Source organism: Ictalurus furcatus, chromosome 19, assembly GCF_023375685.1.
Source record: "Ictalurus furcatus strain D&B chromosome 19, Billie_1.0, whole genome shotgun sequence".
Lineage (NCBI taxonomy): Eukaryota > Metazoa > Chordata > Actinopteri > Siluriformes > Ictaluridae > Ictalurus > Ictalurus furcatus.
The window spans coordinates 7,520,026-7,544,019 of NC_071273.1; the positions used below are offsets into that span (position 1 = coordinate 7,520,026).

At 41.3% G+C, this 23,994-nt stretch overlaps 1 protein-coding gene across 2 annotated transcripts in view; it reads right to left on the bottom strand.

The window, feature by feature from the left end:
* LOC128623421 (synapsin-3-like) overlaps window positions 1-23,994 on the bottom strand; it is a 122,801-nt gene that overhangs the window by 75,331 nt on the left and 23,476 nt on the right. For both annotated transcript variants that reach the window (XM_053650473.1, XM_053650472.1), the window contains exons 2-3: window positions 14,275-14,695; window positions 5,141-5,198 (exon numbers count right to left, since the gene is read on the bottom strand). In XM_053650473.1, the coding sequence (XP_053506448.1) occupies window positions 5,141-5,198; window positions 14,275-14,663 (447 nt within the window). In that variant the 5' untranslated portion in view covers window positions 14,664-14,695. The remainder of the gene's footprint in view (window positions 1-5,140; window positions 5,199-14,274; window positions 14,696-23,994) is intronic.

The window sequence follows — 23,994 nt, forward strand, 5'->3', positions numbered from 1 at the left end:
TTACAAACAATTCATCTTCGTTTGAGTCCATGATGTTCCAGCCCGGAAGGCATCGGTTTAGTATTTTCCCTACTCTGATGCTCCTGTTTGAAAGAATGTGGCTTACATATACAGAACACATTCCAAAAACCTCTTATTCATTGGGACAGGATCTCTGATGCTAAATCAGGGAATGTTAAATCTCTAGCTTTAATGTTATCAAGTTGTCTCTCTACCATGCATCGGACAGAATGGATTTATTTAACACACTGTTTATTAAGTGCAAAATTATGTATTGTGGAATAAAAGAGCACCGGAGATATCTGAAAATATCTGATTCTCACTCCATCTCACAGACAGAAAACCCTCTCGGTGCTCTGGGTGGTCTTGAGCTTAAAGCACTCTCTGAGCAGCTGGATGCCTCCTTATAAGGCAGCAGGACAGAGCAGTGATAATACAAAAGCAAGCACGTAGCCACACGCTAATGGGTAGGAGAGAGTGCAGAAAAATAAAGTTTTTATCATGGTATCAGGGTGTGCTGGTACGTTTGTTTACAGGTAGGGGATAGATGGCACTCCAGTATGACATACCACGATAAGGAAATCTGAAGTACTCTAGGTCCATTAAAGGTCCACCAAAAACAAACAAACAATGGGGCTCATTTATCAATGTTGTGTGTAAATGTTCTTGTAGGCCACACCGAAGGACATATTCCCCATCGGATGTAAAAAAGTTTCCGAAATGCTGATTTTCTTATGTACGTATGCCGTATTTTCATAAATGCCAATCAGTGCAAACTGCGTTTACACTACGGCTTATTTGCATTTAGTGACACCGACAAACCTCCATAAAAGATAAAGCTCAGAAAACAATATAATAATAATGTAGTGGCCAGTTCACTACACATACATAGCCATGATAGAGAGATCTTTAATAAGGCACGTGCTAGCATTACAAAGGTTTGGGATACCCTTATTGCATCCCTGATTAATCCACCAGCTCCTGGAACTGTGACGGAATGACTGTTATGCGCCATGATTGAATGTTGGGTACAGTCATGTGGAAAAAAAAAAAAAGTACACCCCATGGAAATTGTTGACATATTTGGACAAGCAAACATTTGATCCTCTTTGAAACAGTGCCTATTAATAAAGTTAATACACTCTATTAAATGACACATACAATTGACATAGTCAATTTTCATAATTTATAGTCATTTTCACAATTTTAATTAACAGTTACATAGAAAACCTAAGTACCCCCCTACATTTATATTCATCACGCCTTCAAATCCATAAAATTAGAATCAGGTGTTCAGGATTGTGTGCCAGTGATTAGAACCTGCTTAGGGAGTGCAGGTGGAACCTGTTTTATTTATATCCCTCTCATATCTAGTGTCTGGTGTTCCCTTTGCTATTGAGGTGTGTGGTGTCATCATCTAAAGATCTAAAGTGTTCTGTAAGGCCTTCAGAAGAGAGGTTGTGGATGCCTATGAGTCTGGCAAGGGATTTAAAAAGATCTCCAAATTATTTGAAATACATCATTCCACTGTAATGAAAATCCTCTACAAATGGCACAGGTTTCAAACAACTGCCAATTAGTCCAGGATTGGCCGTCCCAGCGAATTCAGCCCAGGAGCAGACCGTCTGATGTAAAAAGAAATCTCCAAGAACCCCAAAAGTTCATCACAGGATCTGCTAGTAAGTCTTGCAACTGCTGGTGTCAAAGTGCATGCTTCTACAATCAGAAAGAGATTGAACAAATTTGACCTGCATGGGAGGCGTGCCAAGAAAAAGGCTTTGTAAGACTACAGTTTGTCAATGAGCATATAGGCAAAGACCAGACCTTTTGGAATAATGTGCTCTGGACAGATGAATAAAAGATAGAGTTGTTTGGCTACAGTAACAGCAGACATGTTTGACGCAGACCAAAGACAGCTTTTCAGGAGAAGCACCTCATACCAACTGTGAAGCACGGTGGTAGAAATGTTAAGGTTTGGGGTTGTTTCGCTGCCTCAGGGACTGGACCGTTCGCATTCGTTGATTGAACTATGAATTCTGCATCATATCCAAGAGTGCTTGAAGATAATGTGAGGCCATCTGTCCGAAAGTTGAAGTTGAACCGAAAGTGGACCTTTCAACAGGATAATGATCCTAAGCACACGAGCAAATCCACCGAGGCTCAAAAGGAAGAAATGGAGGGTTATGGAATGGCCTAGTCAAATCTTGGATTTGAAACCCAGTGAAATGTTGTGGGGGGATTTGAAACGGGCAATATGTGCAAGAAAACCCTCAAACATCTTGCAACTCAAAGAATATTGTATGGAAGAGTGGTCAAAAATTCTAGCAAGCCTGGTGGACAATTATGCAAAATGCCTACAAGAAGTTAGTTCTGCTAAAGGGGGCAATACTAGCTTCTGAGACAAAGGGTGTACTTACTTTTTCCACAGAAGAATACCTCATCTGTGGTTTTGTTCAAGTATATGAACTTCATTAATAGGCACTGTTTCAAAGATGATTAAATATTTGCTTGTCCAAATATGTCCAAAACAACAACAATTTCCATGGAGTGTACTTATTTTTTCACATGACTGTATGTCTACATATAAAAACCACCTGCCTAATATTGTGCAGGACCACCTTGTGCTGCCAAAACAGCTCTGACCCATCAAGGCATAGACTCCACAAGACCTCTGAAGGTGTGCTGTGGTATCTGGCACCAAGTCGTTAGCAGCAGATCCTTTAAGTCCTGTAGTTGTGAGGTGGGTCCTCTATGGATCGGACTTGTTTGTCCAGAACATCAAACAGACGCTCGATCGGATTGAGATCTGGGAAATTTGGAGGCCGAGTCAACACTTTTGTCATGGACCTCAAACCCGTTCCTGAACAGTTCTTGCAGTGTGGCAGGGCGCATTATCCTGCTGATAGAGGCCACTGACATTTGGGAATACTGTTGCCATGAAGGGGTGTACTTGGTCTGAAACAGTGTTTAGGTAGGTGGTACGTGTCAAAGTAACATCCACATGAATGCCAGATCCCAAGGTTTCCCAGCAGAACAAACCAAGGTTTGCTGCAATGCACTAAGCTCTGTGGTCCTCATCCAAGTCTACACTTCATCAAAGTATGAACCTACAGTGAGCCCTTGAGTCTGTTTAAAAATGCCTTTGAGACACAGCATTAGTGTTTTAATGCAACTAGTGAATTGTGTAGTACTGGCAAATAGATCAAAAGAAAATAATGGAGGACAATAACGCACATATAAAGGCAGACACAATGGGAGAATGTGAAGGAGTGAACTTTACGAACAACCAAGGGGAAGACCAGCGTCAACAGAAAAGTGTTTGCGAAAAGGAAAAAAAGTCCTAAGGAAGGATAAAGGACTTCAGCTGAAGTTCTTTTCCTGGTGGATTAACTCTGAATTCTAGTACTTTGGTGGGTTAAAATTAAAAAAATCATTTCTATTCGTATCTACCAGAACCATTCAAGACAAACATTTTTGGTTATGCAGCACTGTTGAGGTGCAAAACTTGCCGTATTACATAGATAGAGAGCTCACACATAGCAATACATCACGCTGATGCATAACTGTGTCTCCACAGCACCAGGGACGTACATGCTGTGCTACACTGAAGCTGCTAGGTATCAGTATGGAGCTCAAAGTAGAGCGCCGTCACATCAGTTTAAAGAAAAACCCACTCTGAAACACATTAACATATCAACTTATGATATAAGTATAAGTATATTCAATATATTTTATTACTGTAATAGTTCTGTCATATTAATGTCACATTACATTTAATATCACAGCTACAATGCTTTTTAAGCGAAGCGATTTTCAGCAATCTCGACGTGATAACGATCAGTACAGCGCCTGGGCGAGAGCTTCTTTTCTCACTTACCATCTTCAAGCGATGTTTAATGTCACTGTACTCAAAGTTCCACAGCACGATGCGGCTATACGATAGAGTTACACTGAGTTACGCCCAGACTCGGCTTGGCTAGATAGCGATCTACAACATGACACGTATGAAGGCACTGATGGAGGTATTAGCGTGAACACTGAAGCGGTAGAACTTTATCCGCATGAACAGAGTGTACAGGTGAGGACGTGAGAGAGCTAGACAGACTAAAGGACTAAAGTGCTGCCGCATCGCTCTCTTTAGGCAGAGAAAGAAGCAAGGGATCATTTCTACAGGCACCACTATCGGCAGGTAGTCGGATGGCATTGTGGGTAATGCAAGAAATCATTACGCAGAGTGAAAATACAGAAACGCGTCAAAGAAATAAGTTTAAACTAATTTTAGATTTATTTAAGATTTTATCCCTGGCATCAAAAAACTATTCTTACTCTTTACCACAGTTAAAGAACAGACATCCGGGTTTGCTTGGTCGTTTGCAATTAGGGGTTTAAACAAATTGCTCTGTGGTGTTTGCAATGAGACACGCAGTACACATGAGCTACAGTATAAGCTAGAGTTGTTTGCTGATGATTTAAATCGCCTGATTATCCCCATGTTCCTACTGAGGCTGACTGGGGTGAAATAGCTTACAAACATGTTTTGTTCACTTCTTACCCAGCTGTGTCTCTCACACAGAGAGGAGTGACCACAACAACATCCACAAAGCAAATGTGCGGCCTTTGAACCTTTCCTTCTGCCTGCCAGCTTCGATCACCCATAAAATCCCAGCAGCTCCTTTCAGAGACAAACCATGTCTTGCCAGTGGCTTGCAGCTGGATTGCAAAAGCAGTGCGATGTTATCGTTCTGCTTAAATAACACGTGTCTAGACTGGGTAACGCTGCATACTGAGGGCATTGGCAATGCTGGTGTAGGCGTAGTAGAAAAAGCATGCAGTAACAGAGGGAAATGACTACATACAGGTAGTCTGGTGAATACAGGAAGCTATTTATAGCCAACCACAACTTTCTGATTCCTAAGAACTGTTTCTGTGCAAACATTAAGGTGGAATGTGTTGGTTCCAGATCTCTTTCGCAATTGATTTCAATTGTGATATTATTTACCGTCCACCTGAGTGATATCACGCTTGTTATTTTAAAGGTATGTGTATTTGGGGATAAATCCATTCAGCATGGCCAAACCAATATGACCAGCAGAGGTCTTCTTATGAGAAATATTTCTACAGAGAAACATGTCAAACCTACCTGTTCCACGCGGATCTCATATTCCCCGTTCAGCTTCCTCCCTCTGAAATACTTTGCCCTGGCAAGAAAAAAAGAGAAGCCAATGTTTATCAGATTACGCTTGAATTCTTTACCGTAATTATATCTTGGTTTATTAAACAATCAGCTTCATTTCTAAAATGTGTTTCTGTGCGTGTCAAACAGCTCAGAGGTTCACTCTGATCACATTCGACGGCAGGTAAGGACAATATTTCCTCTGTTTAACACCGTATGCAGCCACATTCACCAGAATGTTTCTCAATAAACCACTGTGGCGTAAAACCAGAAGCTAAACCATAGCAATAATTAAACAAAAGTGTTGTTTTTCAGAACAGTGTTTTGACATGTTTCTGTTCATTTAAGGGCATTTGTCTCTCGACCCGCCCTAACATGTGCACTTTTATAAACAGTGGGATAATAAGCCTCAACGACTCCCAATTGTTGAACAGATTTAGAAACAGGTCTGACCTGGTGAATGGCTAAAACGTACACTTTCTAGCTGTAACGTGACTCAAGGTATGTGATCAACCTCTTTCGATTAGTCCCTCTTTCCTGTTATAATGCGCTCCACTCTTCTGGGAAGGCTTTCCACTAGATTTTGGAGCGTGACTGTTGGGGTTTGTGATCATTCAGCTACAAGAGTATTAGTGAGATCAGGTACTGAGGAGGTCTGGGGTGCAGTCGGTGTTCCAGTTCATCCCAAAGGGGTTCAATGGGGTTGAGGTCAGGACTCTTCCAGTCCAACCTTCACACACCATGTCTTCATGGAGCTCGCTTTGTGTACAGGGACGTTGTGATGCTGGAACACGTTTGAGTCTCTTAGTTCCAGTGAAGGGAAATTGTAACTCTACAACATACAAATACATTCTGTACAATTGTGAGCTTAAAACTTTGCGGCAACATTTTGGAGAAGAACTACATATGGGTGTGATGGTCAAGTGTCCACATACTTTTGGCCATACGTTGTGTCTTTTCTTTACATTGTCAGTGTCAGTAATGCCCTACTCCTTTAGAAGGCTCCATTCTTCATTGGGGTTTTCTGAGGGGTTCAAGTGCTTTTTATCACTTCAGTTTGAAACGACACCAGGGTAGCCCTCCCCCACCCCCGCTTCGACGTTCCCTGAGTAGGGTTCAAACGGACCACAGCGATAGTCCCCACTGAACCTAACTCAGGAAACGCTACAATCATATGACTAAAAAAAAAAAAAAAAAAGAAAAAACAGCCTGCCACAAAACAAATATTAAAATATTAGAATAAAAATGTCAAATAATAAGGATGAACCCTAACTCTAACCCAAATCTGAGCTAGCTACTGCATTTAACACTTCCCGTAACCATAAGCACCTCATCGCTGATTTCACCTTTCTGTCTTTACAAAGATGTTTCACTTGGAGAATATCTGCACGAGCTAAGCCGTCACCCAAGGGTCTTATTCAACATATGTCTGTGTAGTGATCAACTTGCAAAGATGAAACTTTCTGGGATGTGACTTGTGGACTAGGACAGACTTTCACTAAAACCCATACACAATGATGACAAAACACTAACATACTGTACCACACTCGCCTACATTCACACCTACACAGCAAAAAAAAAAAAAAGTCTTCAAAAGAAACAAAGCAAAGCCTCTAAAGCCTCTCTGCCCAGAACGGATTACTTGCTGCATTACACTAGAGTGAGTCATGTGTTTGGATTAAAGCTGATATCTGCAGTAGGGAGTAAAGAAAAAAAACTTTCTCTGCTTTAGGGTGCGAAACCAAGAGTTACAATGATATGAGAGAATTCACAAATGACAGCATTGCCTTAAATATAACAGACTCACATATTCAACTCGTCTTGGGTTCAGTGCCAACTCTATTCTTTCTGAAAGTAAATAGATCAGACTACAGACTGATCGAAAATAAACATGAAAAACGTCAAGTATGAGATCTACGAATGCAAGTGCACGTCTTGGTACCAGCACCGGTTCCAAAATATGTACATTTTATTTAGCTCGATTTCCATACACTGTCTACGATGGACTGGTGTTGCGTCCAGGGTGAGGTCAAGGACGGCAAAGAACTCCTAATAAATGCATTCTCTTTAATATAGAATGCGAGAGCGCCCGATCTGAGCGTGCAGAGCAAGATCATCAAGCGTGGTCGGAAAAAATGACACCTTGATCCACGAGCGAAATGCAGACCCTGGCGTACGAGGGGAAAGGAAGCGCGTCTCGCAGTGCTCGCAGAACTGAAGTGCTCCCACACGCAACCGTTTCTCTGTACGCTTGCTTCACTGCTCCATACTCACAAACGCTTTCGGGTGGCTGTTGCTCAGCTGGTTCAGCACTAATCCAACCCACTAATCGTAGGGTTGGAGGTTCGATTCCCGGCCCACGTGACTCCACATGCCGAAGTGTCCTTGGGCAAGACACTGAACCCCAAGTTGCTCCCGATGGCAAGTTAGCACCTTGCATGGCAGCTCTGCTACCACCACTGGTGTGTGAACGGGTGAATGAGACACGGCGTAAAGCGCTTTGTAGAACCGTTAAGGTTAAAAAAGCGCTATATAAGTGCAGATTTTCTTGTGTGTGCACACTCGCTGATGCTTTTCTATATGCTCAGGTCGGCCATCCTCCTGCACGGTATTAAAAACACAGTTTAAACGCTATAATAATCCAGTCTGTTTAATCAGGTTACTTGTATTGTAGGAAGAATCTGTAGTTCCTCTTCGTGATATTTTCGCACAGCACAGTTTGCAGTCCGCTTTGCTTTGACTGCCATTATCAATCATGAAATACATCCAGATTGTTGATATTGTGTGTCGTCTGTTCGTTAGTGCGACACACAGTCACACAGTATCACCTGGTATCGAATTCTAGTAGGCATTGAGGCATTTTTTTAAGTACGAGTCAATGAGCACGGTACGTGACTGATACATGATACCAATATCCATACGTATCCCTAGCGTGTAAAGAAATTGTGCCCACAGATAAAATGACCAATCACACAGATGCTACATGTATAGCTTATGTGAAGTGGAGCTCATAGTGTCATGTGGAGAAATTTCTACCACCTGCTTATAGCTCCACAGTGCACACAAAGCAAAACAACAACAACAACAACAACAACAACAACAACAAGAACAAGCCTCTCAAGGGCGTAGTAGACATTACAGTTGTGGACAAATGGATACAAATACTTATTTCGTTAAATTTATGCACTCGGATGGCATTCCATGCAGTTTTGTGAGCATTTACCCAGCTCAAAACATGACTTAAGAAAAACACTTTGTTTCAAGGTCAAAATGAGATAAATAAGACACGTTTGTTTTCGGGCAAGCTCTGCTTCACTGGTGCATTGAGCATCAAACTGTAGGAGTGATGAAGAGCTCAATAAGGGAATTATCAGGGCTGATGAACAGACAGGCAGAAAAATATACAGAAAATAATATGCGAAAGTCGTTTTGAGACAGAAAGCAAGATTTAAGGCGTTTAAAAGAAAGTGACAGGCTGATAGAAGGAACGAGAGAGGGAGATGGTGGAGATGGTCTGGTGAAAGCTGATGTGTGTGTGTGGCATCAATGTGGCCCACAAAGAGAGCGGGAGCTGAGAACGGGGTCATGTCCGTCAGGGGCTGCCTGGGTCTCCAAGCTACACGAGCCCTCTCTTCTGGAATGCTCGCAGAGGAAGAGCGAGACAGAGAGAGAGAGAGAGAGAGAGAGAGAGAGAGAGAGATGGCGAGCAAGACGATAGTTATCTGCTCTTGAGGCACAAACACTAACACTTTGCCTCATCACATCGGTTGGAAATATGAATTCCTTCACACATTTTCCTACCTTATACCTTTGTACATTCACTTCAGCACATTTGCACATTGTATTTGTGTCATTATGAATTAGGATGAATTATGGTCATGCAATAAAAGATATAACTTACTCAAGATAAGTATATACATTATATATATATAAGAATTTATTGGAATGAGATTACTCTTAGCACATTTCTACCTTGTGTTACATGTGGTTATGTGTATTCCTTGGTACTTGACACGGTTTCCATCTTTTGCATTTAGTTCATGTGCTCATGTTTGTTGTTCCGTTCTAGACCTGGCTACACCCCGTCCTGTCACTGGTTTGTTTTCTGATTGTGGTCACCTGTACTTCATTTATATCTAATTCATTTGTCTATTTCTACCCTGGGGTGCACGGTGGCTTAGCGGTTAGCACGTTCGCCTTCTCCCCGTGCTGCGGGGGTTTCCTCCGGGTACTCCGGTTTCCTCCCCCAGTCCAAAGACATGCATGGTAGGCGGATCGGCGTGTCCGTAGTGTATGTGATTGTGCCCTGCGATGGATCGGCACCCTGTCCAGGGTGTACCCCGCCTTGTGCCCCATGCTCCCTGGGATAGGCTCAAGGTTCCCCGTGACCCTGAAAAGGATAAAGTGGTATAGAAGATGGATGGATGGATTTCTACCCTGTTGTGTCAATGTATCGTTGTGAAGACTTACTGAGCATTGTATGTTTTTACATTAATTCATTGTTTTAGCATTCATTCTGCATTTTTGTTTTCTGTCTGTCAAAAATATTTTTCTCTCATCATGGCGAATTCCCACCCACTAACCAACTCTCCCCGATCACATGACAGCTACCAACCAGAGATACACGTGAGGCACATGAAGCCAACCACCATATCTTTTCAAACTGCTGCTCATGCTACGTCACAGGGTATCTGACAAACTCAGAGGAAAGCGCTATCTGCCCTCTTCCACACACGTGAGCTCACAGACGCCAACGATTGGCTAGTATCACTCTGATTGATAGGAGAGAGAGAAACAACATCCCTCTCACCCAGAAAAGTATGGCCAATTTGGTCCTCTTGGTCTCACGGCTACAGATAACTGCAGCACCATTAGTTGAACTGGTTGGCAAATCATTTCTTCATTTGGCATTGTCATGCAGGAACAGGTTTGGGCCCCTTTGTTACAGTCAAGAGAACCTGTAATGCTACACCATACAATGACATCCTATACAACTGCGTGCTTCAAACTTTGTAGACAAAGGACAGTTTGGCGAAGAACTAAATATGGGTGCAATGGTCAAATGTCCACAACCTTTTGGCCATACAGTGTATCTGATATTGGAGTACAGACCCACATAGCGCATACAGTACTTGGTATCTAGTCCTACTGCTTAAAAGGAAAATTCCCAATATACTATTGTCTGGTTTCAACTCGAAAAAAGATGTGTTGTACATTTCAGGTAATTTAGGCTCCAAATTTATTTTTGACATCTGGTTCGATGCAGGTTAATGTTTTGTCCTTCTGAAGACCTTCCATGCCAGTGCCCTCATGAGTAATTTTCAATAAATAGATGCTGTTTGGCTATCTGACACACTGAAATAGAGAGCTCAAACAGCCTCATTGTTATCAAAATGTCAAATTGGTCTCTGTGGCTAAATCTCTCTGAGCTGAGGTCAGAAATTCACTCATTGCTGACTTTGTATCTGTGAGCACAGCACAGACACGTGTACAGAAGTCTCTATTGTCCGGCCGCCGTCGTCTTGGAGCAGAGTTTGTGTTTTTTGGATGCATGAACAGAAAAGCTGTTCTGTACCACAGAGCAAAGCAGCAAAATGAAGGGATTGTTGTGTGATGATTTCAGATTGCTTGCTAACCAATTAGGACATGTGTCTCACATCAGCATTAGCAACAAGAACAAAAGATCCTTAACCATGTATGTATGTATGTATGTCCATTCTACAATATTATGGACAACGCTCATTAAAACCCACAGAATTTTCACAGTCTCACGCCAATGTGTATAGACAAAGATGAGGACGTGAAGGGTAAAGACGTCTCCCATGCAAATGCTGTAAACATTCAGAGATTGCCATCACATCAAAAAGATAAGGGATAACATCAAATGGATCATAATGAATAATTCAAACCAACCAGACACATCCATATCAGCAGAGAAGACAGATTGGTGCTCAGCCGTATACAGTTTATTTACGTTATCCTTTATCAGTGGCGAGCTGCTCTGGATAAAAGCGTGTACCAGATGAATGTAAATGTAGATTGACAGATACATATACTCACCTGTACACCTGCACATTCATGCAGTTATTTAATCAGCCAATCATATGGCAGCAGCGCAAAGCAAAAAAAAATCATGCAGATACAAGTTCATGTTCACATTGTGCAAGCCACAAAGGCTAAAAAGCCTTTCTGGTACCAACATCCATGCCACTGTCAAAGTCACAGAGATCACGTTAGGGATGTAACCGAATACCAATATATTTTTCTGAGCGAACAGATAACGTGTTCTAAACCGGTACAAGTGGGAGGTTTTGATTTTCATGCAGGTGTGAGCAAATATGGTCAGATATGAAGCTTGGTGGACAAAGATACTGTCACGTCACCGCAAACTAGAGACATTTCCCAGAAAGCGCCGCAAACTACAAACATGGCCGATGACTACAACTCCCAATGGAACACACAGACACATCACCTTCTCCTGAGAACTGATCGCACACACCTGTTCCCAATCACACTGATCATCACACCACAATGATCTAGTGTATGTTAGCCTGGTTTATGATTTCATTTACTTCCGTTGACCTCGATCCTCCTGAATCGTGTGACCACTGCCTGTCTTTGTTTGTCTTTTGCCTTGCCTTCTGGATATTATACGTTTCATTACAGCTCTTAACTGCAATCGCATCCGTCCTAACCTTCATTACGTGACACGTTCGTTCATCCTTAGTAACTGCCTGGTCAGGGTCGTGGTAGTTTAAACTAGGCTACTAGTTACAGAAACCGAACCAACTACATAAAGAAAATAATATTGTTTGCTGGTACAAACTAACATCATAACCTAACTGTGTCAGTGGGATTAGATAGAAATCCCATGCACATCTCTAGTTCAGATTATTAACTCGGGTAATGTGGCTGAGGTTGAGATGCTATTATAGCCAGAATTCACCGACTTCACAGGTTTAGGCCACGCCCACTTCAAGTTTAAATCCGAATGCAGATACCCATACGCATTCAGCTACTCTACTCTATTGTGTTACATGCCCAACGTGTTGATGTTTCAAGCAAATTAAAGCTCAGGTCTACAAAAGACAACAGCACTTAGGAAGGAAATGAAAATGTGTGCACAATATCATTCACTGCCACCTTTAAACTGAAACCGAACACACAAACATGGTAGTGTCTATAAATTTGTTTTCGTTATTTTGTCCTAAGGGGACTTATACAGAACATACTTAATTATAAGTGGCAGTTATAAGAGAAAATGCCATGGAAGGACATGTGATTTTTTTTTTTAAAGTTTATATCTGGCTCCATCTGGTGCAGAGTGCTAGATTTGTTGTATTCGAATACAGCCCTTGTCAAGTTGGACTATTGCCCCACCCTGCTGTCAAAGAGAATCACTGCAGCTAGTGTTACTATCACAATTACTGCTAGAACACTTGTACTGTTTCATACACTGCCCGCATACTGAAAACGAACAGAAGGATAAATCCTCCGAAAGGACTCACTGTTTATACAGCCACTACATCTTACTAAAAGGATTCTGTGAACATCAAATGTGATCAATGTTAAATCAATGTTTATATTATACTATATAAAAACAGCACACACGACTGCCTAAAGATTAAACTATTCTCTTCTGCGTATTATCGTTCAAAGCAGTGACTCTTTTAAATAAAAAAAAACAAAAAAAAAACCCTTAGATAGTTTATTCCTTATATAGCAATGGAATTACACACAGGTTTATTTGCAGAGCAGCTCAGAGCAATTTATGAAGTGAAACAAGTTAGTTAAATGTTCATTTTAGTGCTTCACAATAAACGGGCCGGGGAAAGAGCAGGTTTATTTGTTTATAGGGTGCTTTTCTGGAGCTGATCTAATTTGAGAGAGGAAGAGCGTTCTTGCCATTCTGAAACATCACAGACATATGAATTTTTTTTTTTTTTTTTAAAAACAACAAAAACAAAACAGAAAGCAGGAAAGAATTGAAGCAACATCGTTCTGGTACTAAAGACCATAATGGCTAAGTTTCTCCTGAGTCAATAAAAAGGAAGGACTGATCTTCGATGTTTTTGACAGAGATCGAGTCTAGCTCCAGTTATCAATCGTATATCATGAAAGAACTAAGTGTGGATATCAGTACTGAACATGTGCGGCAAACAAACGGCGAGTCGAAATATCTTGGATACAGTCCGATTTATCGAGCGTTTCCTGTTATAAGATTACGCTTACTAAAACATATTTCTAGACATTTTTAGTCCTTACAAGCTTTTCTACTGCCAGATTAATTTAGCATATTTCAAGGAAAAAAAAAAAAAAACTGATCTGCCAATAGAACAAGACTATTTCAAGCCTGAAATTAGTAATAAAAATGTCTAGAACTATGTTTCATAATAATATCTGTCATTTACTGTAATCTTATCAAAAGAAATATTCGATCAACTGGACTGTATTCAAGATACTGGAACGTTTATTTTGCAGTGTCACGATTAAGAAATTAGGAAGTTACAAAGCACGGATGAGCGTCGGATTTGTTTTTCCTCAGCATGCGCTCTTTGTGCTGTTATGCTAATTCGAAAGCTCGCTTAAATAAATAAATAAATAAATAAATAAATAAATAAATAAATAAATAAAGCAAATCCCTGTATAAATCCAAACGGCTGCAAACAGCATGGCTCATTAGCAGACAGAACATTATCAGCGGGTTGTAAATGTCTACTGCGGCTAATGAACTGTTAGGAGCTGCCTAAAATAAAATGTTTTTTTCCCCCAACAATTACTTTTGAGAATAAAGTTAAATTCAGTCTCTGGTTTTATTTATTTATTTATATGGAGAAGTCTGACGTGTCGAATAATGAACAACAAAAACAAAAAAAAAAGTACGATTTTGTTGGGGGTTTTTTTACGATATAAAAGCAGATTTTTAAATGACATCATTGTTTTGCTATTTATAGCTTAACTGAAACAATGTTTTTGAGATCACGAAGGAACGTCTGTGATATAAATTTCTTTGTCTTCACCTCATTCCAGTGCACTGAAATATATGAGTCGTTTTCCAGCTATGGAGATATGTATTCAGTGCAAATTATGCAAGTTCTTACCAATCTGTGTGTGCATCATCGATGACTAACAGTACTTTGGGCTTGCGGACTACGGTCTTGGCCAGAGCTGCGCCAGCGGCCGCTGCAGCTGCTGTGCTGCTGTCCCCATGAGCAGCAGCTTTGGCCTGCACGGCGCTGGCGATCTGAGCGGTCTTCACCACGCTGGAGAAAGAGCTGAGAAATGTGCCTGAGGAGGCGGGTTGAGGAGGCGGACACGGGGCTGGTGCTGCGGGCTGCTGCTGGCGCCTCTCCATGGCCGGGGATGCTGGGGAGCTGGTGGAGCTGCTGGAACCGCTGGAGCCCGATGGCCTCTGCAAGTCCATCATGTAGCCATTGGGCAAGTTGGCTACAAAGCTGCTGTCGGACAGACGTCGGCGCAAGTAGTTCATGGTGGTGCTGTTGATTGGCAAGAGAGGGTGGGCTGGGTAAAAAGAAATAAGAGACAAGATCTTAACTGGTTATAGAATACAAAAGTAGCTGAAATGAATAAAAACTTCACTCCTAGTGTAACATTTAAAATGTTAAAATTTCACCCTCTCTGTTTAAAAACAAAACAAAACAAAGCTATAGCAAGATATTTATTTATTTATTTTTGGGGGAAAAGGGGAGGGGGGGGATCATAATGTGGGTTTACCACCCCACAAATGAATCTCACAGCTGTGAGTCAAGTAATGTGCATTCAGGTGGTATTCATGGCTGAATAAAACACCCGATCACATTCTACACACTTATGTAACAGGATGCCGAAACAGTAATGACACACCATTGGTAAACTAACCTATTTTAGTACGGTAGAATGTGAATTGGGCGGGTCCAGGTATCTGAGAATTGGTGGATGTAATTACCTTGCACATTATTTGAATCCAAACTGAGCAACTCAAAATACAGAGAAACACCAAACACACACTGTTCACCATGTTTGAGTTATTATGCCGTTACACTGGACCGTCACACTCCCTCACCTCGTCTGGCTTTCGACTTTTCCCGTCACCTCGTAATCAGACTCCTTTCGTGCCTAATTTGCCATATATGTATGAAAATACCCACCGGATCTGAGCCGACACAGCCCGGACTATGAATTACAGTGGATTACAGTTCTTAATTAATAAATGACACTTACAATATAGTAAATACTAAACTAAAAAGTCACTAAATATAACGCTCATAACATTGCAGCTATGAATCTGCACTTTGAGGCGTTTCAGTAGAGACAGCCTGTACAGAAAAGACACTTCGGTAAAGACAGCAGTTGCATAAGCAGTCATTTAGGAGAAAGAATTGCATGGATCATTAGATTTGCATCTTTTAGACAGAATGAGGAGCAGCAGCAGAGACATGAAGGTTCCTGAGATCCTGTTTGCAGTCTTTACAAAAAGCTTTGCATACAGAGTAGAGAGAGGAAAAGTGGCTCTGCTCTTGCTGCATAAACCCCGGTGTGAATAGAGTGTTATGGAGGCTTGAATAAGGCTGAAGAAGAAAGGACTGTTGAGCTGCATGGAACTGGATGTTGCAAGATAAAGATTTTACAGAAAGACATGAGATAAGGTGCTAATTGATACAGTGCTGGTTTGTGTAATGGCTGATGAAAGTGAGGCGTTCTGTTTAGTCTGAGTAGCAACTACAGTCATCTCATTCTTTACTTTACTGATTAGAGTAAAATTTTTGCAAGACAAAACTCATATCATTTATATACGACTCATATGTGCTGTAGTTTAAAATTTCCAAGGTACCAGTGTATCACAATAAATCCAATCCTTTAAGTCCAATCCATTATTGAATCTACAGAAAACATGAAGCTGCCAACAAGTCCAGTCCTTCTAGTTACTAACTTATATGCCCCGAATACACTTAAAATATACTTTAAACAGGACTGAGTCTAGTGAAGAAAAACCATTTCTGACATTTGATACTGATGTGACCGTGACCCTGTTTGGATCAATACCAAAATCGAATCAGTTCACCTGCTGGTTACAATGATTCTATTTAATTCACGTCTATTTGTATAGCACTTTTAACAATGCATATTGACACAAAGCAGCTTTACAGAAATATATAAATTCCGGATATAAATTTTAAACGTATAATTTAATGATAATTCCATATCACACCTACAAACCTTCAACCACTTGTTGTTCTTAAAATATCGTGCTAGCTACTGAAATTTCCTGGACGGATGGGCAGACAGATGGACAGGCCAATGGCAAAAATCATAGATAGTCATAAAATCTGCCTGAACATGAATGTGTAAGTAACATCTGGTCTGGTCTGCACTTATATAGCGCTTTTTTAAGCTTTGTGGTTCCAAAGCGCTTTACACTGGTTCCCATTCACACACACACACACACACACCAATGGTTGCAGAGCTGCCATGCAAGGCGCTAACTTGCCATCGGGAGCAACTTGGGGTTCGGTGTCTTGCCCAAGGACACTTCGGTATGTGGAGTCACGTGGGCCGGGAATCGAACCACCAACCGTACAACCCTACAACCAGTGGACAACATGCTCTACCACCTGAGCCACAGCCGCCCGACTGTAGGACAAGCTATTGAAGAACATCTCTGTAGGACAAGCTATTGGTAAATCGTAAATGGCGCACTTATATAGCGCTTTTATCCAAAGCGCTTTACACTGTGTCTCATTCACCCATTCACACACACACTCACACACCAGTGGTTGCAGAGCTGCCATGCAAGGCGCTAACTTGCCATCGGGAGTAACTTGGGGTTCAGTGTCTTGCCCAAGGACACTTCGGCATGTGGAGTCATGTGGGCCGGGAATCGAACCGCCAACCCTACGATTAGTGGCCAACCCGCTCTACCACCTGATCCACAGCCGCCCTTTCTTCTATTGAAGAAAAACTATTTCGGACATTTGACCCTGATCGGATCAGTTCCAAAATCCGTTCATCTGCTGGTTACAATGATAATTCCATATATACTGTATCATACTAAATCTTGGATGAATAAATGGATGGACAACCCGAAATCATATTAATAACAAATAGAATTGAACCTTGTTGTTTAGCAAACCACTCCTACACTGAATAAACTACACCTCCTCTCACCGCTGTAAGCGAGAGTAGATGAGTGGAAAGAAATAGATACAGTGGAGATCAAAATTAGAGGACAACCTACAATTTCCTAAATGTCAAGGACACTGCTTAGTCCTATTTGAGGTTATCCTAACAGGAGTAGAAGGGCAGTTTTTTTTAAGCATATTTCATAAGTTAAATATATTCTGAAGCACAGAATAAAAAACTTAAACGAGACATTTGAAAAATAACTCTGATCAAAAATGAAGAACACTTTCAGATACTTCCCAGTTATTGACAAACCCTATTTAACTGGCAGCATTCCTGTTAGGACAACTTTGCAATTTTCACTGGCTTTGCAAGATGGCGAGCCGCTCTAAGGTGACTGGAACCCTGCGACAGCAGGTTGTCCAGATGAAGGCCAAAGGGATGACCCGTTCAGCCATCGCAAGTGAAGTTGTTCATTCCAAATCTGTGATTTCCAGAATAGTGCAGCTTTACAATGACACTAATTCATTCAAGTCCCCCAAAAGATGGTCGTCCACGTAAGACAAATGCACAAGAGGACAGGATAATGCAGAGACTCTCTACAGGGAATCGGTTCAACACTTCAGCTGGAATTGCTTGCCGGTTCAGCACTGAACAGGGTAAGGATCTGTCTCAGCATACAGTGTCTCGCTGTTTAAGACAATTCGGACTGAAAGCCCACTCTGCAGTGACCAAGCCTCTCATCAGCAGAGAGAATCAAAAGACTAGGCTAACCTTTGCTGAGGAGCATGTTGTGTGGACAGAGGAGAACTGATCCAAAGTTCACTTTAGTCATGAGAGCAAGTTGAATTGATTTGGGGCCAATGGGGAACGTTACGTTCTGCGTCAAACTGGGAAGAGACTGAACCCAAAGTGTGTAAAGAAGTCAGTGAGAGGTAGAGGAGGAAGTTTCATGGTTTGGGGAATGTTTTCTGCAGTAGGAGTTGGGCCTCTTATACAGCTACATGGCAGAGTGAATGCAAATTTGATCAGAACCTCCTTCGGCAACATGCGGTTCCTTCCCTGCGAGCATCTCCCAATCAGCCCGCAGTTTTCATGCTAGACAATGCCCCCTGTCATACTGCAACATGGGTAAAGCAGTTCCTTGAAGCTAAGAACATCGTAATAATGAAACGGCCAGCCCAGAGTCCTGATCTAAACCCGATTGAAAATCTTTGGTGACAAATTTATGGCTAATAAACCCACTTCAGTTACAGAACTGTGGAAGAGACCGGAAGAAGAGAGGACCAAGATCACAGCAGAGCAGTGTGAGAAACTAGTGATGTCCTGTGGACACAGATGTCCTGAAGTCGTTCAAAGCAAAGGCCTCTTCCTACTTCCTACTAATTTTTTGACAGCTCTAACCTTCAAAAGTTCTAGTTATAATCTTCTTTTGCGCTACAATGGTTACTGTTCTCTAATTGTGATCACTGTGTTTTCCACATAATAAAAGGTTTTAGTTGAAGTGCCTTGGTTATTTGGTGAAACATGCTAGTAGAACAATGGTATACCCACAGCTAATATGCCGTCAGATTTTGAGCGACGAAGATGAACAATATTTCAGAAAAAAAATCAAGTGTTTATAAATTGTTCTCAAATATCGATCGCCGCTGTACAACATGCGGTGCTTGTTGCCACAGGATTGATTCCTCACATAAAAAGTGTTCCCTACTCATATAACACTATGGACAAAACAAACCAGACATGAGCCTAGCACATCAAGAAAAATTCCAAAATATCCAATCGGGACATCATGTTTACAAACCTCTGCTTTATAATAAAGAATTATTCTGAGGAGAAGAAACACATACACTTTAACTGTCTTCAGATATGGTTCATTTTTACAGGGATAACCTATCTAAGGGTCTTGTCCTGTAATGTGAGATGGTCAGCAGAACATTTTGGACTCAGCCTCCGAACCTGCAATCAATAGCCACATTCTTGTGAACCCTGTACACGTGCCATACACTGTACCTACATATGAACTTCAAAAGTATTTTCATTCTTATCCTCACATTCTGCTCAGGCTATAGAAAGATGAGCCCGGTTCTGAGTAGCAGAGGCACAAAAGCATGTCTGACAGCTACAATGAGCACTCCCAAAGCACAGTATGAGACACCAAAGCGATACCAACAATTAGGAACGAGAAAGAAGAAGGAGAATCTCAGTCTCACGTCCTGCCATTTGTGCAAGGGGTTATTAAAACAGCCATCAGCCACCAAACAGTTCTGAATACTGAGTTAAAGCTAGTGTAAAGATAACCAGGCTTTGCAGAGGATTACTTGGCAGCTTTCTTTGCTCTCTAATACTGAGAGCAGTGAAAAGGCATTAACATGCTGAGTAAGAGTCATGGATAGGTGGTCTGGCTCATACTGCAGGTGCATTACAGAAGGAGAGAATATGTCGGTAACACTATGTACCTACATAGTGCCTTTATAACACATACATGAGCACTGCTGCAATCCTAGAGAATTTACGAAAGGCTTATGTCAAAACGCTTAAGATGTCATAGGAGGTTTTACGCAACTTTGTCTTTATGTGGAGAGAAAACACCAGCCATCGATTATCTTTACGAGCTGACTGACTGAGATACTGTGGTAGTGTACAGCTTTTAATCCATTTCTTGCATTAGATTGTTTTTAGTAACGGCACACTTTGAGAAAGTTGTATAAGGTAAACATGGGGCTTTTTATAAAAGTATTAAACATGATTTGGTTAACATTTTACTTCGGCTGTATTAAAAACCATTCATTTGGCAGGCATGTAGGCTTCATAAATACGAAGGTATATTAGAATGGGGCTCCAATTTCATTTGAATTAGACTACAAATATAAACAGATTGAGGATTCAGTTCTATGCTTCTATAAAAAGTAGATTTCCAGAAGTACAAAATCTCACAAAAGGTAAAATGGCAGGTGGACAATACATCATTATGGTTTCTATATTTCCATTCTTGATCATGACAAACCCACCTTTGGATTTAGCACCCATAGCCAGTCACCCCAGAAGGACATTGGATGGCTTCTAAAACAAAAATGCCCAGGTTAGAGACAAGTCCAAGCTACAATAGCTTGAGGATAATCTCACCAAGCATCTACGGCTGGGTGCTCATCCGGGGCTGGCACATGGGATGAAAAGGTGGAGTCACCATGCATTGACCAGTCTCTCTGTCAGCAGTCTACACAGATATGGCAAGACGACTGTCTTCCAGTCCACTGAAGACCTGGATCATGCCTGGCTTGACCCACAAGCACTCTCTCCACAAGCCTGTCAACAATGAACACGGCCACTTTACTCCATTTCCTCCATGGCTTAAAAATGTTTGTGCTCATGGTAGCTATTGGCTCTGACTCAATCAAAGCCTACACATAATCTAAATATTAGGCACACTTTCAGTGAAATCATTGAAATACCAATAGTTAACAAATGTTCACAGCTTTATAAAAAAAAAAAATCAGCCAGAAGGTGCTTTCAATACAAGTGGTACCAAACATTTATTCATCTTCAGTAGTGGCTTTATTGTAGTGTGGGTTGGATCTGGAGGCTATCCCAGGAACACTGGGCCATCTTTTTCGGTCTTTTTTGTCAGTCCATCACAGGGCACTATGCAGACACACATTCACACACTCATTTACACCAAGTGGCAATTTAACTTAGCCAACCCACCTACCAGCATGTTTTTGGGATGTGTGAAGAACCCAGAGAACCCAAAAGAAACCCACATGGCCATGGGATGGACATGCAAAAACTCCACACAGGCAGTACCCTGAGCACAGAACTGAACTGGGACCCTGGAACTGTGAAGCAGCCACCGTGGTACCAACAAACAGCCACAAAAATGCTAAATGAAGTAACACATGGAACAATAGTCTAAGGATATGACTTGGTCTGCATGAAAGAAGGGCAAAAGAAGGACAGTGAATATACACATTATAGATTACGCAGATAAGGAAAGTTAAATTCCTCAGTTGGAAACACCAGACACACCAAATGCTGCCACCATTGAGAGGCCACTTTACAGGTCGAGCTCATTAACTTGAATTGAATTTAAAACCTCAAACATAAGAGTTTCTCCAAAAATGGCAGCACACTGTGCAGCATTTGGACACACCCAAAATGAAAGAAGAAGGAACGAGTTTCAACTGGTGAATTGATCAGGGACTTTATTTGACAGGAGCGGCATGGTGGAACAACAGGTCACGTTGACGCCTCACAACTCCAGGATTCCCGGTTTAATCCTGAGATCGGGTTAATGTCTGTTCGGAATTTCGTATGTTCTCCTCATCTTCACATGGGTTTCGTCCTATTGTCGAAAGATACATGTAGGTAAGTGGATTGGATATGTTAAATTGCTCCAAGGTGTGAATGTGTCTGAAAGATGCCTGTGATGAACTGGCAACCCATCTGGGGTGAATCCTCCTGCATTATGCCCTGTGCTCCTGGGATCCACCATGATCCTGACCGGGATAAAGCGAGTATTGATAATGAAAAAATTACTTTACTTGACAGTAAACACTGGATTATGGCTGTGTTACATGTACTGTTTCACGGTAGGTCTCTCCATAGACTTGGATTGGCTTACTGCTTCCCTTCACTACAGCAAAGCATTTTGTGAATTGCAACACAGATACTGTATTATGATGGTGCATGATTCCTCTTTCATAAAGGCTTTAAATGCTTGGCTAAATCAGATGCAGCTGTTGGACTCATTTACTGTACAGTAAGTTGCGTTTTACTGCCACATGGCTAAACAGATCTCGCCATCATCCAGTTATCATTACAGCCATCATGCTAGCCTATGAGAAAGAAAGCTGTTGTTTTTCCCCCACCAATACTACACTAATGCTTACGATATGTCAAGCCCTTTCCTGTTGAATAATGGTTTAATAAACATAACATGATTATCAAAGGTGATGTGACTACGGATGTCAACTCAGTGTGAGTAAATTACTGGAGATTTTTTTTTTATATCTAGAAATTAAAATAGATTCTCCAGGTTCTTGGTTTCCTCCAATCTCCTAAAATATGCTGTGAGATAGACTGGAGACTCTAAATTGCCTTTGGGTGTGAATGTTTGTGTAAATGATGCTCTGCAATGGACTGGCATTCCATCTTGGGTGTATACCTCATGTCTAGTGTTGGTATATGTATATAGTATATGCTTTCATACTGTGAAAAAGTATATGCCCCCATCCTGATTTCTTCTGTTTTTGTGTATATCTCATACTATATAGTTTGTGTATATCTCATACTATATACATTCATAATGGTGTTCAGCTGGACTAGACGTAACCAGGCTTGATTACTACAAACCCTGTTCAATCAAATCGGCACTTAAATAGAACTTTTTCAACAGCATGAAGTTGGTTAAAAGGTCTTACCCAGTAACACACTGTGCCCAAACTGAAAGAAATTCCAGAAATGATGAGGAAGAAGGTGATTGTAATATATCAATCTGGGAAGGGTTACAAAGATATTTCAAAGGCTCTGGGACCTCAAAGAACCACAGCGAGAGCCGTTATCTCCAAATGGAAAAACTCCAGAAGTGGCCGATCTTTCAAAATTCCTCCAAGAGCACAGCAACTACTCATCCAGGAAGTCACAAAAGAGCCAAGGACAACATAAAAGGACGTACAGGCCTCTCTTGCATCAAAAAAGGTCACTTTCCATGACATCTATGGAAGAGTGGCGAGGTGAAAATCACTGCTAACCCAGGAGAACATTAAGGCTCATCTGTATTTTGCCAAAACACACCTTGATGATCCTCAAAACTTTTGGGAGAATGTTCTGTGGGCTGATGAGTCGAAAGTGGAAGTGTTTGGAAAACAGGGGTCCCGTTACATCTGGTATAAACCAAACACAGAATTCCACAAAAAGAGCCTCATACCTACAGTCAGGGATGGTGGTGGAAGTGTGATGGTGTGGGGATGCTTTGCTGCTTCAGGGCCTAGGCAGCTTGCAATAATTGAGGGAAACATGAATTCTGCTCTCTACCAAAAAAATCCTAAAGGAGAATGTCCGGTCTTCAGTCCATAAGTTAAAACTCAAGTGCAACTTAATTATGCAGCAAGACAATGATCCAAAACATAGAAGTAAACCCACCTCTGAATGGCTAAAAAAAAAAAAAAAGTTTTAAAAATGAAAGTTTTGGAGTGGTCTAGTCAAAGTCCTGACTTGAACCAATTGAAATGCTGTGACAGAACCTTAAACAGGCAGTTCATGCTGGAAAACCCCCCAATGTGGTTGAACTAAAGCGAAGAGGAGTGGGCCAAAATTCCACCACAGTGCTTGTGAAAGACTGATCTCCAGTTATCGAAAGCATTTGGTTGCAATTATTGCTGCTAAAGGTGGCACAACCAGATTCTAAATTTAAGGGGGCAATTCATTTTTCACATGGGATCACTTTTTTTTTTTGTTTTAATGACAGTATGCACTCCAGCTGCCATGGATTCCACAAATTTATGTAAAACCTTATGATCCCTTTTTAGATCAAACCCATCGGCGTGTCATCTGAACAGGTGCTTCAATAGAAGAGATTAGACATGAGGAAAATCTGACCTTTTGTACAATGCAGTTAACACGGTCAAGATCACACATTTGTTTACATTTAAACAGGGACATAGAAATAGTGTAGAATCTTGAATATGAAATATTCAAGATAT